The sequence below is a fragment of the Rana temporaria genome, chromosome 1 (genome assembly GCF_905171775.1).
Source record: "Rana temporaria chromosome 1, aRanTem1.1, whole genome shotgun sequence".
In the NCBI taxonomy this organism is placed as follows: domain Eukaryota; kingdom Metazoa; phylum Chordata; class Amphibia; order Anura; family Ranidae; genus Rana; species Rana temporaria.
The window spans coordinates 111,030,292-111,044,852 of NC_053489.1; the positions used below are offsets into that span (position 1 = coordinate 111,030,292).

The 14,561-nt window shown below is 42.8% G+C and overlaps 1 protein-coding gene across 1 annotated transcript in view; it reads left to right on the top strand.

Annotated features, from left to right (window-relative positions):
- XRCC4 (X-ray repair cross complementing 4) overlaps positions 1-14,561 on the top strand; it is a 519,315-nt gene that overhangs the window by 104,155 nt on the left and 400,599 nt on the right. Inside the window, exon 2 of the mRNA XM_040341679.1 lies at positions 11,742-11,901. Coding sequence (XP_040197613.1) covers positions 11,763-11,901 — 139 coding nt within the window. The 5' untranslated portion in view covers positions 11,742-11,762. The remainder of the gene's footprint in view (positions 1-11,741; positions 11,902-14,561) is intronic.

Consider the following 14,561-nt stretch of genomic DNA (forward strand, 5'->3'; position numbering starts at 1 on the left):
TACGTGTCTTAAGCCTCATACACATGTTCGGACTTCAATCGGACATTTCTGTGGATTTTTGTCCGAAAGGGCGTTGGCAGTGAACTTGGTATGCATACACACGGCAGAACATTTTCCGGCAACATTCACCAAATCACATGGTTTTTCAGCTCTTTACCGCCACCCTTTGAGTGTATACAGAGGGGGTTGTTAATCGGTTTCAGCTGCTTTGCTGTTAATTGAAATTAAAGTAATTGTAAAGGTAAAAAAAAAAAAAATCCCTAAATAGCTTCCTTTACCTTAGTGCAGTCCTCCTTCACTTAACTCATCCTTCGATTTTGCTTCTAAATGTCCTTATTTCTTCTGAGAAATCCTCCAGTTCCTGGAGGATTAAGACATTTATACCATTGAATCGCCCCCACGCTCACCTGACCTAAATCTAAAAACACATCTGGGACATTATGTTTCGGTCAATCCGATGTCACCAGGCTGCACCTCAGTCTGTTCAGGAGCTCAGTGATGCTCTGATCCAGATCTGGGAGGAAATACCCCAGGGCACCACCCATCGTCTCATTAGGAACATGCCCTGATGTTGTCAGGCATGCATACAAGCACTTGGGGGACATACAAACTACTGAGGACCATTTTGAGTTGTTGAAATGAAATTTCAGCAAAATGGACTAGTTTGCTGCATAATTTTTTCACTTTGATTTCAGCCCTCTGCAGGTGGATAATTTTAATTTCCATCAAATGATGTGCCATCCTTTCATTCCTAACACATTACCCAGTCCATGTCGGTATAGATATCCAGCATGAGATTTTTGCCCGTTGAGATTTGATATGTTTTCAAAGTGTTTCTTTCATTTTTTTGAGAAATGTTTATCAAATTCTTTATACTGTGCGGTGTTCTATCCGTATGGGTAGTTACATTGAATTATTTTCTACTTAATTGGGGAGAGATTTACTAAAACTGGAGCATACAAAATCTGGTGCAACTCTGCATAGCTATACGCTCGGTTAAACAAGCTGAAGTTAGAAGTGGATTGGCTACCATGCACAGTTTCAAAATGCTTCCGTTTTAGTAAATCTTCCTCACAATTTGGTTACAGTTATTTCTGTAATCTAAGATCAAGTACGTAATATTCGTAATGAGAGGAGTCTCTTTTCCTAAAATCTGGGTTCATTTTAGGGTCCATGCACACTGGGCTTAAAAAAAAAAAACGACTTCTACAGATGTTTTTGCATTTTGGCTGTAGAAAAGGCTCAGTGTTATTTTATGTGTCCATGCACGTTAGGATGTTTAGAGGCATATTTTAAGCTCTGTGTTTGTAGGCAGAAAAAAACCTTCTGGATTGCATTTTTGAGAGGAGTTTTTTGGCAGAAAAAAACTCAAAATTTTTCTAAACATAAAAAAAAAAAAAAAATCACACTTTTTTCTGCCAAAAGAACTGGCTTTTTTTTAAAAAAAAAAAATATTTGGTCATTGGCACATTCACAAAGTTAACAGGTTTAAGATGCAAAGCTAGTTACATTTTTGTTTTGGGAATAATATGGTAATAGTTATTATGAGGGAAATTTTAAATTGGTGCAACAATACATCAAAAGATCACTAAGCCCATATGTTTAGGGGATTTTCCTTATCTTCTAAATCTATCTTCCTCTTTTTCCTGTATTGGATTACTGTCTGTGTCATTGCAATACACCTGACACTTGAGTCTGATCTTCAAAAACATATCACTCTCTTAATCTTTATGGCTAATTAAGAAACTCTTACCTTTGATCGGAGAAAACAACTCATTATGCTAAATTGGCCGTGTGGCAAGACTAGCAAAACTTTTACTAGAAGAAGATATTGTTCTAAACTGATAAAATTCTTATCATCTGTGATGTGTGTGTTTGTATATATATTTTTTTAACATTGCTGTATTTGAGTAGTAAATGCATATCTGGACCTTGCAAATTAAAGCGGTTCTCCACCCTAAAGTGAAGTCGCGCTGATCGGCACCCTCCCCCCCTCCGGTGTCACATTTGACACCTTTCAGTGGGGAGGGGGGTGCAGATACCTGTCTAAAGACAGGTATTTGCACCCACTTCCGGCCCGGCATTCACGGGCAAAAGACGGGTATTGCGTCACATCCCGTCGCCCCCCCGTTGTGTGCTGGGAACACTCCCAGCACACAGCGGGAACCAATCGGCGGGCGCAGCGCGACTCGCGCATGCGCCGTAGGGAACCGGACAGTGAAGCCGGAGCGCTTCACTTCCTGGTTCCCTCAGCGTGGATGGAGGGGGGAGCAGCAGGGTGACGAGCGATTGCTCGTCCTCTGCTGCGGACGCCGCTGGACTCCAGGACAGGTAAGTGTCCTAATATTAAAAGTCAGCAGCTGCAGTATTTGTAGCTGCTGGCTTTTAATATTTTTTTTTGGCGGAACATCCGCTTTAAAGTGATTGTAAAGGTTCCTTTTTTTTTTTTTTTTTTTTTTTTTAACAGACAAGTTATGTTTACCTGCTCTATGCAAGGGTTTTGCACAGAGCAGCCCTGATCCTCTTCTGGGGTGCCCCGGCGGGCCTTTTTGCCCCTCCTCTTCATCATGTGCCCCCACGGAGAGCCACTTTCTCTGGGGGCACCCATGCGGGCACACTCACGAGTCCTTCTCCTGCGTCCAATGACACAGACAGCAGGACTCGGTCCCGCATCACTGGCTCCTGCTGCTAGCAATCTATCCAGTGAGAACGGAGACAGCAAATATATAGATAGAACTTGCATTGCCATTGGCTATACGCCAAATAGCACTGTATCACAAACATCCTATTGAACACCTCTACCTCCGTGTATCAGGAATAGGGTCACTGATACTGTATGTCCAGTTGGATGTGAGAACATCACAGACTGCTCCCACTCACATCCAACTGGACATATCAATGACTGTACTCCCGATGCATGGAGGTATTGTCCAGTAAGGCTTTTGTTAAACACACACAGGTACACCCTATTAGGGTAAATTCAGACAATGCCACTGCCGTGGCCTACATTGGCCACTAACAGGGCACCTGTAGTCATGCACCCTTGAAGGCAGCAAGCCAGATCATCTGTAAGGCCCCATACACACGGGAGGATTTATCCGCGGATACGGTCCAGCGGACCGTTTCCGCGGATAAATCCTCTCGAGGATTTCAGCAGATTTCTCTGCGATGGAGTGTACTCACCATCGCATTGAAATCCGCGCCGAAATCCTCTGGCGATGACGTGTCGCGCCGTCGCCGCGATTATGACGCGGCGACGTGCGTGACGCTGTCATATAAGGAATTCCATGCATGCGTCGAATCATTACGACGCATGCGGGGGATCCCTTCGGACGGATGGATCCGGTGAGTCTGTACAGACCAGCGGATCCATCTGTTGGGATGGATTCCAGCAGATAGATTTGTTTAGCATGTCAGCAAATATCCGATCTGCTGGAATCCATCCCAGGGGAGATATATCCGCGGAAAAAGATCCGCTGGCGTGTACACACCATAGGATCTATCCGCTGAAACCCATTTGCTGGGATTTATCTGCGGATGGATTCTATGGTGTGTACGGGGCCTTAGGCTCTGTTCACACCTAGGCGGTTTTGGGCATTTTTCTGCTGTAAGCCTCAGCTCTAAAAACGCCCAACAAGACAAACACCATTCATTTCAGCCCCTGTTCACATCCCGTCGCTCAAAAAAGTATAGGAACGTATTTTTTGGGAGATTACAGGCGTTTTCTGCTTTTTTGCATTGATGACATTTTAACCTGTACAAAATTTGAGGCAAAAATCGTGCGACTTTCTGCCAGAAAACTATACGCTCAGGTGTGAATGCAGCCTTAGGCCCCTTTCACACTTGTGCGACTTGTCTTACAACTTGGGACTGCAAAGTCACATGACAAGTTGTACCCCATTATTTCCAATGAGTACCATACATAGCTGTGCGACTTCAAAGTAGTCCATGTACTACTTTGGTCCGTCTTTGATGCAAGTTCAGGTCCATATACCTAAAGTTTACACAGACGTTCCCTGAAATCACGTAAAAAATCGCGCAACTTTTAAGTCTCGGCAGTGTAAAGGGGGCCTTAGGCAAAAACACACTGTCCAGCAGTCTCTGCAGTCCACATCATATTTGGTTATTTTAGAAAGTGCACAAGATAACGGTTTGGGGCTGATTTATTAAAACTGGAGAGTGCAAAATCTGGTGCATAGAAATTAATCAGCTTCTAGTTTTTTTTGTCTAAGCTTAATTGAACAAGCTCAAGTTAGAAGCTACCATATGCAGCTGCACCAGATTCTGAGTGCTCGGGTTTTAATAAGGCTGGGTCCACACAGGTCCAGCTGCAGTTTGCAGTCTGGTGTTCTGTGCATTTGTGTTCACCGGTTCAGGTGCAAATTTTTCTCTGAATTCACACCTTAACCGGACCTAAAAACACATAGGACCCTTTTCAACTTCGCACTGCTGCCGCCCTGAACATGTGTGAACCAGCTCCTTTAACCACTTAAGCCCCGGACCATTATGCAGGTAAAGGACCTGGCCCCTTTTTGCGATTCGGCACTGCGTCGCTTTAACTGACAATTCCGCGGGCGTGCGACGTGGCTCCCAAACAAAATTGGCTTCTTTTTTTCCCCCACAAATAGAGCTTTCTTTTGGTGGTATTTGATCACATCTGCAGTTTTTATTTTTTGCGAGCGACAATTTCGAAAAAATACAATATTTTTTACTTTTTGCTATAATAAATATCCCCCAAAAATATTTAAAACATATTTTTTTTCCTCAGTTTAGACCGATACGTATTCTTCTACTTAATTTTGGTAAAAAAAAACGCAATAAGCGTTTATCGATTGGCTTGCGCAAAATTTATAGCGTTTACAAAATAGGGGATAGTTTTATGGCATTTTTATTAATATATATATATTTTTTTTACTACTAATGGCGGCTATCAGCGATTTTTTTTCGTGACACATTTTTGGGACCATTGTCCTTTTCACAGCGAAAAGTGCTATAAAAATGCATTGATTACTGTGAAAATGACAATGGCAGTGAAGGGGTTAACCACTAGGGGGCGCTAAGGGGTTAAGTGTGCCCTAAGGGAGTGATTCTTACTGTAGGGGGGCGTGGCTGGACATGTGACGTCACTGATCGTCATTCCCTATGATGGGGAACAGACGATCAGTGACACTGCCACACAGAAGAATGGGGAAGGTGTGTTTTCAGCTCCTGTGACCGATCGCGGGACACCGGCGGCGATCGGGTCTGCGGGTCCCACGGGCGCGGTCACGGAGCTTTGGACGGAGTCGCGAGCGTGCCGGCGACCCACAGCTGGGCTCTTAAAGGCGACGTACCTGTAAGTGCCTGTGCCCAGCCATGCCATTCTGCCGACCTATATCGGCGTTAGGTGGTCCTTAAGTGGTTAAATGCTGGTAACACTCATATGTTATGCGAATTGGATGCGGTGTAAACACATTCAATTTGCATATATGTGAACCCAGCCTTAATCTCCCCCTTTTATGTCACATAGTTAAAGAAAACATTTTTTTTTCTTTTAGCAATTTAAATGCAAACATGTAGCATTTGTTCGTTTGTTGAAAATATGCACACAAATATCTTTGTCTTCCTAACTATTTTATTAATTTGTATATTGTGTATTATTGTTTAGCATACTATAGCAGTAGCATTCTGAATATAAAGGTGTGAACTTTCCACTAGAAATGAGACAATTGTTCTAACATTAGGGTAAAATAAACATAGTAAAGAAGGTGAAATCTGTCCACCACAAGCGTTGGAGTCTTGTTGTCTGCCCCATGTTTATTTGTCTGATATTCAATACCTCAGTGAAGCTGTTTTCTGAGACATTAGGATCCTCTGAAGCTGGCCACACATGTATCAGTCTATGTTTCTTAATGTAGACACAGCTAAAGATCAGATGTTTTAAACGGTTTAAAGCTGGCGAGTACATTAAAACATATAGGACTATATACAGAAAGAAAGCCTTGAAACCATATCACACAGGACCCGGCAAAAATTCAATTGCGGGATGGTCACTATTCACCTTTATCGTGCATTGAGGTAGTTATGTATATTCATATGAAAGTCAGCAGTGTTGGTATACTGAGGTTTGCAGGTTTAGCCTTCAGAAATACATTCTGCAGACCAAAATTTACAAATCAGCCTTATAGGATAGGGTGGGATTAGGAATCCTGTAATGTTATCTTCTGAGAGAGGATGGTAGGATGGTGGAAGAACTCTTCCAGCAATATGGAAATGTAATGTCATTCTAGATCAGAGCAACATTATTCTTTGTATTTATTTACAGCATTATTTATTACAGTTACTTACCGTATTTATCGGGGTATACCGCGCCCCGGCGTATAACGCGCACCACAAGCTTAGCAAGGAAAAAAGGGAAAAAAAGAAAACTTAAATTTTTGCCCTGCGTCCATCGGCAGCCTTGTCCGGTGTCCGTCTGCGGCCTTATGGGTGTCCGTCTGCAGCTTCCTTGCACGGGGTCTGTCTGCAAGTTTGGAGGTGTCCATCTGCGGCCTCCATCCAGGTGTCCATCTCCGTCCAGCCTGTCCGTCTGCGGCCTCCATCCAGGTGAGCGTGTCCGGTGTTCGTTTTTGGATTATGGCGCAAGCCGATAGGAGCCGGATTTCCTGTGTGTTCGGCTCCTCTCGGCTTGTCTCGGCTCCTCTCGTGTGGCTGCGGGCTGAGCCGAGCGTGGCCGAGCCTAGCCAAGTGCGCAGTACACTCGGCTCGGCTCTAGGCAGCGGGGGGAGCCGAGCTTGGCCGAGCCTAGCCGAGTGCGCAGTACACTCAGCTCGGCTCTAGGCTGCGGCGGGCGGAGCGGGGTCCATCTGCAAGTTTGGAGGTGTCCGTCTGCGGCCTTCATCCAGGTGTCCGTCTCCGTCCAGCGTGTCCGTCTGCGGCCTCCATCCAGGTGAGCGTGTCCGGTGTTCGTTTTTGAATTTTGGCACAAGCCGATAGGAGCCAGATTTCCTGTGTGTTCGGCTCCTCTCGGCTTGTCTCTGCTTCTCTCGGCTCCTCTCGCGTGGCTGCGGGTGGAGCCGAGCGTGGCCGAGCCTAGCCAAGTTCGCAGTACACTCTGCTCGGCTCTAGGCTGCGGCGGGCGGAGCCAAGCTTGCTCGAGCCTAGCCGAGTGTGCAGTACGCCCGGCTCGGCTCAAAGGTTACTCGCCACCAGTTGCCCGCCCAACCCCTATCTTGCCCCACCCTAACTCCACCCCTAAACGAGCCCTCATGAATTATCTCATGAAATTACACTTAAATGTTTTATGCAGAATTAAGTTATAAAAATAAATATTAACAACTGTATGCGGCCTGCCCATGTCTGCCAGTGCAGCCTGTGCCCCCCCCCCAGTGCAGCCTGTGCCCCCCCCCCCCAGTGCAGCCTGTGTCCCCCCCAGTGCAGCCTGTGTCCCCCCCAGTGCAGCCTGTGTCCTCCCCCAGTGCAGCCTGTGTCCCCCCCCAGTGCAGCCTGTGTTTCCCCCCCAGTGCAGCCTGTGTTTCCCCCCAGTGCAGCCTGTGTTTCCCCCCCCAGTGCAGCCTGTGTTTCCCCCCCCCAGTGCAGCCTGTGTTTCCCCCCCCCCAGTGCAGCCTGTGTTTCCCCCCCCCCAGTGCAGCCTGTGTTTCCCCCCCCCAGTGCAGCCTGTGTTTCCCCCCCAGTGCAGCCTGTGTTTCCCCCCCCAGTGCAGCCTGTGTTTCCCCCCCAGTGCAGCTTGTGTGTCCCCCCTGTGCAGCATGATGCCCCCCCCCCCCCCAGTGCAGTCTTTGTCCCCCATTGCAGCCTAATTACCCTGCCAGCATGTCTTTGGAATATGGGAGGAAACCAGAGTACCCAGAGGAAACCCACGCAGGCACAGGGAGGACATGCAAACTCTATACATTGAGTCTTCATCTTTGATAATAAGATATAATAGCAGGCCTGGGCCCCAAGATGGAAAACTGATGTGTTATTGGTTTTTGTTTGTGTTTTATTTTTTGTATATATAAACCCCAACAGTATTTTGGGAAATATTCTGTTGCCCTATATCAGTGATGGCGAACCTTGGCACCCCAGATGTCCCCAAGTCCCAAATATAATAAACATCAATGTTTAAAACATGATAATGTGCTCTATGCCCCCCCCCCCCCCCCAAACAACATCAACACTGGTGATTGTAGTGTGCTCCATGATGACTCCAATCGTGTCCCATATACATATCCCACTCACCAGGCACTGGAAAGGATTCTCACGGACCTTGAGCTCCTCAACATACAGCACAGAGAGCTGAGGAAAGCCTTCAAGGTAGCCCGGGTTCCTGTGTTATGCAAATGAGCATCCAAGGACACCATTAACAAGCCGGATTGAGGATTAACAAGAGGGCAGAGTTTATGTGAACCTGGACTACATTGGATGCTTCTTGGGTCACTTGGTTATACAATAAGTCAAATATATCCAGTGAGTGCGGTGTAGGGCTACAACTAACAATTATTTTCATAATTGATTAGTTGGTCGATTTTATTGTTTAGATTAATCTGATAAAAACTTCAAAAAAAGTGTGGTGTAAAATTTAACAAAGACAATTTCATTCTTAAATATCTTAATGCAGTGGTAAATATAAATAACCAGTTATATGGTTAGGGAACGAAATAGCGAATCCACTGTAAGTAGTACTAAAAACAAAGACTTTTTTGCATGGATATAATAATTTTTTCAATATATTGCACAATACTGGTAAACTTTTAATGTAATTGTAATGCCTTATATTACCTCCAGTATATGTGCCTCCAGCTTCTTTGGGTTCAGGTGCTGATTTTCTATACACAGAGCCCTTAAAGTGATTGTAATATATATATATATAATTTTAAAACAAACTTGTTATTCTCGCCCTGCCCTCTGCAATGTTTTTTGCGAGCAGCCCCAATTCTCCTCTTCTGGGGTCCCCCTGGTGATTCTGGCTCCTCCTGAAGGAGTGCCCCTATAGAAAGCTGCAAAGTATAGTAGGGAGTGCCCTACAGCAAGGAAAATTTACTTCTGCCCTTAGAATCACTTTAAATCACTTCTCAGGCACTTACTGACATGTATGGGCGGTGTACTGAGCTGTATGTGTGTTGCACTGTGTATACTGACATGAATGAACAGTGTACTGAGCTGTATGTGTGTTGCACTGTGTATACTGACATGAATGAACAGTGTACTGAGCTGTATGTGTGTTGCACTGTGTATACTGTACTGACATGTAAACAAATAACACATACTGTATGCAGGCCAACTAATCAGCTAACCAACTAATTGATTTTGAAAATAGTTTACAACTATTTTCATAATCGATTATGTTGATCAGTGGTTTTAGGCCTAGTGCAGAGTGTATATGGTACACAATGGGTCTATTGGAGAGATTTCTTTGTGTAGCAAATTAGTTTGAAGCACACTACAATCACAAGTATTGATGTTGTCTGGATAGCACAGAGCACATTATCACATTTTGGACATTGATGTTTATTATATTTGGCACTCTAATATTTGTGTATGTCAGGTTATGGGACTTTTGCAATATAAGTAGCACTATATATTTTGTTTGCACTGTTAGCATTTGGTATTTCATGTTTTCATTTGTGCCTTATTTTGTATTGTATGGGTTATGATTATTGTTAATACATTTGTACAGTACATGGTTTATAGTCAGCTCAGTTGATTGCATTTCTAAGTGCACATAATATACAGTAACTGGCTAGTAATATTTAAAAGTTAAAACAAAATAGGTTGTTGATCCGGGGAATTTCTGATTCCCATTGTTAAACAAAGCCTTAAAAAAAAAAAATTCCTCTGGATTAACCACTTGCTGCCCGGCGTATAGTCATATGACGTCCGCAGGAACCTTTCGTCCCTCCGGGCGGACGTCATAGGATGTCCTGGGTTTCCCGGCCGTCTAGGGGGCGAGCGCGCACTGCCGGGGACCTGGGTTTCCCAGCCTTCTGGGGGGCACGCGCGCCCTCTGCATTGCTCAGGACCCGGTGCGATGTCTGCCGGGCACCCGCGATTGCCCACAAACACACAGATCCATGTCCTGTCAGAGGTGAGGAGACCGATGTGTGTTCACAGTACAGAGAAAAACAGATCGGTCTCCTCCCCTTGTGAGTCCCCTCCCTCTACAGTTATAATCACTCCCAGGGAACATATTTAACCCCCTAGTGTTAACCCCTTCCCTGCCAGTCACATTTACACAGTAATCAGTGCAGTTTTATAGCACTAATCTGTATAAATGTGAATGGTCCCAAAAATGTGTCAAGTGTCCGATATGTCTGTCGCAATGTCACGGTCAAAATAAAAATGCCATAAAACTATCCCCTATTTTGTAGATTCTACAACTTTTGCGTAAACCAATCAAATACACTTATTGCAATTTTTTATTTTTACCGAAAATATGTAGAAGAATACATATCGGCCTAAACTGAGGAAAAAAATGTTTTTTTTGTAAATTGTGATATTTATTTTATTAAAAAGTAAAAGATATTGTGTCTTTTTTTAAATTGTCGCTCTTCTTTTGTGTATAGCGCAAAAAATAAAAACCGCATAGGTGATCAAATAGCACCAAATGAAAGCTCTATTTGTGGGGGAAAAAACATAAAGATTTCATTTGGGTACAGTGTTGCATGGCCACACAATTGTCATCAGGGCTTTTTTTCAGGGGGAACTTGGGGGAACTCAGTTCTACCACCTCTGGCTCAGACCCTTTGGTGCCTGCTCACCACAATCACTTGTAAACACAGAAGTCTGGTGTTTACAAGTGACAGCTCTGCACTCTGTGTGTAACCACCTGAACTCTGCACTCTGTATGTAATGCAATCCTGGTATTTAATGCCCCTTTAAGACCCTTCTACTGTTTGTGAAATCTGAACGGGTCGTATTTGAGTTCCTGCACCTATTTTCTGAGAAAAAAAAGCTCTGATTGTCATTCAAAGTGCGACAGCGCTGAAAACTAAAAGTTGGTCTGGGCAGGAAGGGGGTGAAAATGCCATGTATTGAAATGGTTGACAGTGAGTACAGTATAGGGGGGTTTCAATGTATTTAGTTAAACTCGATGAACCTGTGTCTTTTTTTAAAATCTAACTTTGTAACTATCTCTTTGCTGGTGGTTTTCAAGTGTCTAAAAAAACATCATCAGATCAACAGTAGTAACTGGGTATACTTTATATAAGTTGTTTTCCAAGTATGAATGATTTCTGCGGAATTTTACATCACCTTGGATGTACCAAAAATGAATGGGGGCCTTTAGGAGACCAATGTCATCTGTGGTCTGAAAATGTTAACTTATAATTATACAGTCAGATCTCTCTTGTTAAAAAAACAACTTTGGGCTGAGTGAAAGGAGTTGGAATGCAATCTGGGAAGGGGTTGCAAGGTCCATGGGAGGAGCAGGAGCTTGATGAACTAACAGTGCACAAATGTGCAATATTTTCACACCTCACTTACGTGCCTTTTTTTTGTTCAACATATACCGTATTTATCGGCGTATAACACGCACAGGTGTATAACACGCACAGGCGTATAACAAGCACCCTAACTTTCAGAGGGAATTTTAAGGAAAAATTAATTCCACTGCCCCCTGCGTATAACACGCAGGCACAGTTTACCCTCTATTTTCAGGGTAAAAAAGTGAGTGTTATACGCCAATAAATACAGTAATTTATGCAAAGCTGATTTTTGCTGATTAGTTTAAATGCGCTAATTTAATGTGTTTTTCTTTATAGTTGGTGTTCATAATACAGACCATGGAGAAAACGGTTCAGAAGATTTCTATTGCCTCTAAACCTGGAAGAACATATTTCTTACAGATTGGCTGGGAAGAAGATTTAGAGAAAGGATTTAGTGTAACACTTTGTGATGGGCAAACTGCATGGATTGGTAAAGGTAAACATACTTTAAAATGTATAAAACTATGGACAATGTGTGGATGTATGACCAAATGGATATTCTAGGTACAGTTGGGCCATATATTTATACTCAGCCCATTGGTGCAATACAGTAGTCATCATCTGGCCAGATAACCCAGTCACAAAAGCATGACTGATACCAATATAAAATTAGGCAGCACATGGTAAGATTTTAGAATCCTAGATTCAACTTCATATGTAGCTGATAAAAACTAAATGTCAGCGTACAATGGAATCATTAAAAAAACTATGTTCTATATAATTGTTATTTGGATAGTATAATTCAAGGGCCTACCCTTATAATAGTGAAATACTTGAAGCTACTCTCTTTAAAGAGGAACTGCGGTCTGCAGACATAATAAAAACTTCTTTGCCATTCTGAGGCTTCCCTCCAACCACTTTGCATATTATTTTATATATATTGTGATTCTGTACTTGGCAAATATGCTGCATAAATCTCCCTCCACTGAGTCTGGTTGCAGCCATTTTAACTGTGGACAGTTGAAGCTGCTGCCTGTTCGCTTCCTGGATTTACACATGCACATAGAGACACACCTCCAGCCCTGCAGCTCCCATTGGCCCTCTTATGACTTGTCCCTTCTTCCTTTCTTGGAAAACTCTCACAAGAGTGAGAGAGAGCTGTGCATGATGTCATAGGCCTAGGCTAATGGCCAGACAAGAAACAAGAAGTGGGCTGTATAAGGTATTTACTGGCCGAAAAAAATGTTTTACTATCCAAAGTTAATACAACAAGAGCAGAAGATTTAATAGATGGAAAGTTGAAAAAATGACTGAAGGTCTGCTTTAAAGTGAACAATTTCACCTTCAATATGTGTAAAAAAGAAAAGAATATGGCGATAGCACAGCCAAATAACCAAAAAATAATAATAATATTAATGTCCATAATATATGCGTAAGTCTTCTGTATTTTGATATGTGTTCTTCCAATAGGGCAACACCATTCATCACCACCACCATAAAAAAATGCTCACTCACCGCCAATCCAGTGACCTCTAAACTAATAAAGGTCAATAAGCACTGTATGATCGCCAATGTTAACATCCAAATCGATCACACAATTCTTCAATAGGTCTTCTGAGATAACACACTATCCTCCATTCTTGCTCCATGAACACCACACATCAAACAACCAAAAACGTACTAAGTGTAGTATTTTATTAAACCAACTATATAAAATTTAAAAGTATTCCACTTGTAAATGTGCCAAACCTCTGCACCTATTTAAATAGCCCCAATGTAAGCTTACACCACCGTACCTCTGACTGGGGATCGGCGTGCATTCCAACCACTGGAAGTTCGGGCTGGAAATGAGGAAGGAAGATAAGTGTTTGGGATGGTAGTCTTCCCTTAAGCCGCATACACACGACCATTTTTCATGTCATGGAAAAAAACAAAGTTTTTCTCAAAATGATTCTTGTCAAGCCTGCCTTGTATACACATGATTGTGAAAAAAAAAATGCTTGAGCAAAGCGCGGTGACGTACAACTCGTACAACGGCACTATGAAGGGGAAGTTCCATTCGAATGGCGGCACCCTTTGGGCTGATTATGCAAATTTCCTTTCTCATAACTTGCTTCTGAGCATGCGCGATTTTTCCCTGTCTTTAAAGCGTACGCACGACCGTTTTTCACAATGAGAAAAACGACAACGTGAAAAACGACGAGAATAAATAGAGCACATTCTAAATTTCTATGCTCTGGAGCCTACACACAAGGGCATTTTTCTCGTCGTGAAAAACGGTCGCGTGTATGCGGCATTAGTACTTTACAGGGTTTCTGTGCCTGTATTTAGCTCTGCCTGAGAGGCAGTTGTGCAGCAACACAGGTAGCATGTCCACCCTTGTAAAAAACACTATTCATTAAGCTTTCTACCACCAGGCAAGTGTCAACTTTTTGCCTGTGGGTAAACTGCAGATCGCAATAGACCAATCCTTTACAAACCATTCTATCCATAAAGTAGTAACCTATCATATGGAAGAAAAATAAAGAAATACAGTATATCCAACTAGATGTTAAAAATCTTGAAAGGAACATGATGCAATGTGATTAGTAGGCTGATACTACAAATATACAGTACATGAAAGTGAAAAGTATTTTAAATATATGGTTTTGATGTGACAGTAGCATGATGGAATCTTTTTGTAGTTTTCTATTATTTGTGTAACGTGTCTTGGTCCATGTTGGTTGTCATAGTGAACTAAGCCCCCGCTATACAGACAACAATTTTATAAAGCTTGTTTTAGTTTAAATATAAGGAAATTTTATTGTAAGTGTATGATATGGGAGAGGTATATTTTGCAGCAACATAACAATATGTCAGTCTCTGTGCTTTATGCTGTAATTTGCCATTATTTATGTTACGGGGATGCAATCCATCTGAGCAACAAAAGCATGATGTAAGTTCCCGTGCAAGTCTTCATACAAGACAGAAGAATCAGTCCTTGTATTCTTTTCCCTTCTGCCTGGATATCTGATTGCTGTAATCAATGATAAATCATTTGAATACCTTAAAAAAGGAGTCAACACAATACAAAGTTCTAGAAATGTAATGCAGTTAGTAGATGATAAATAAGAAAGAACAAAAGAATGGGGTTATTCATAATGTTCTAAGATCACA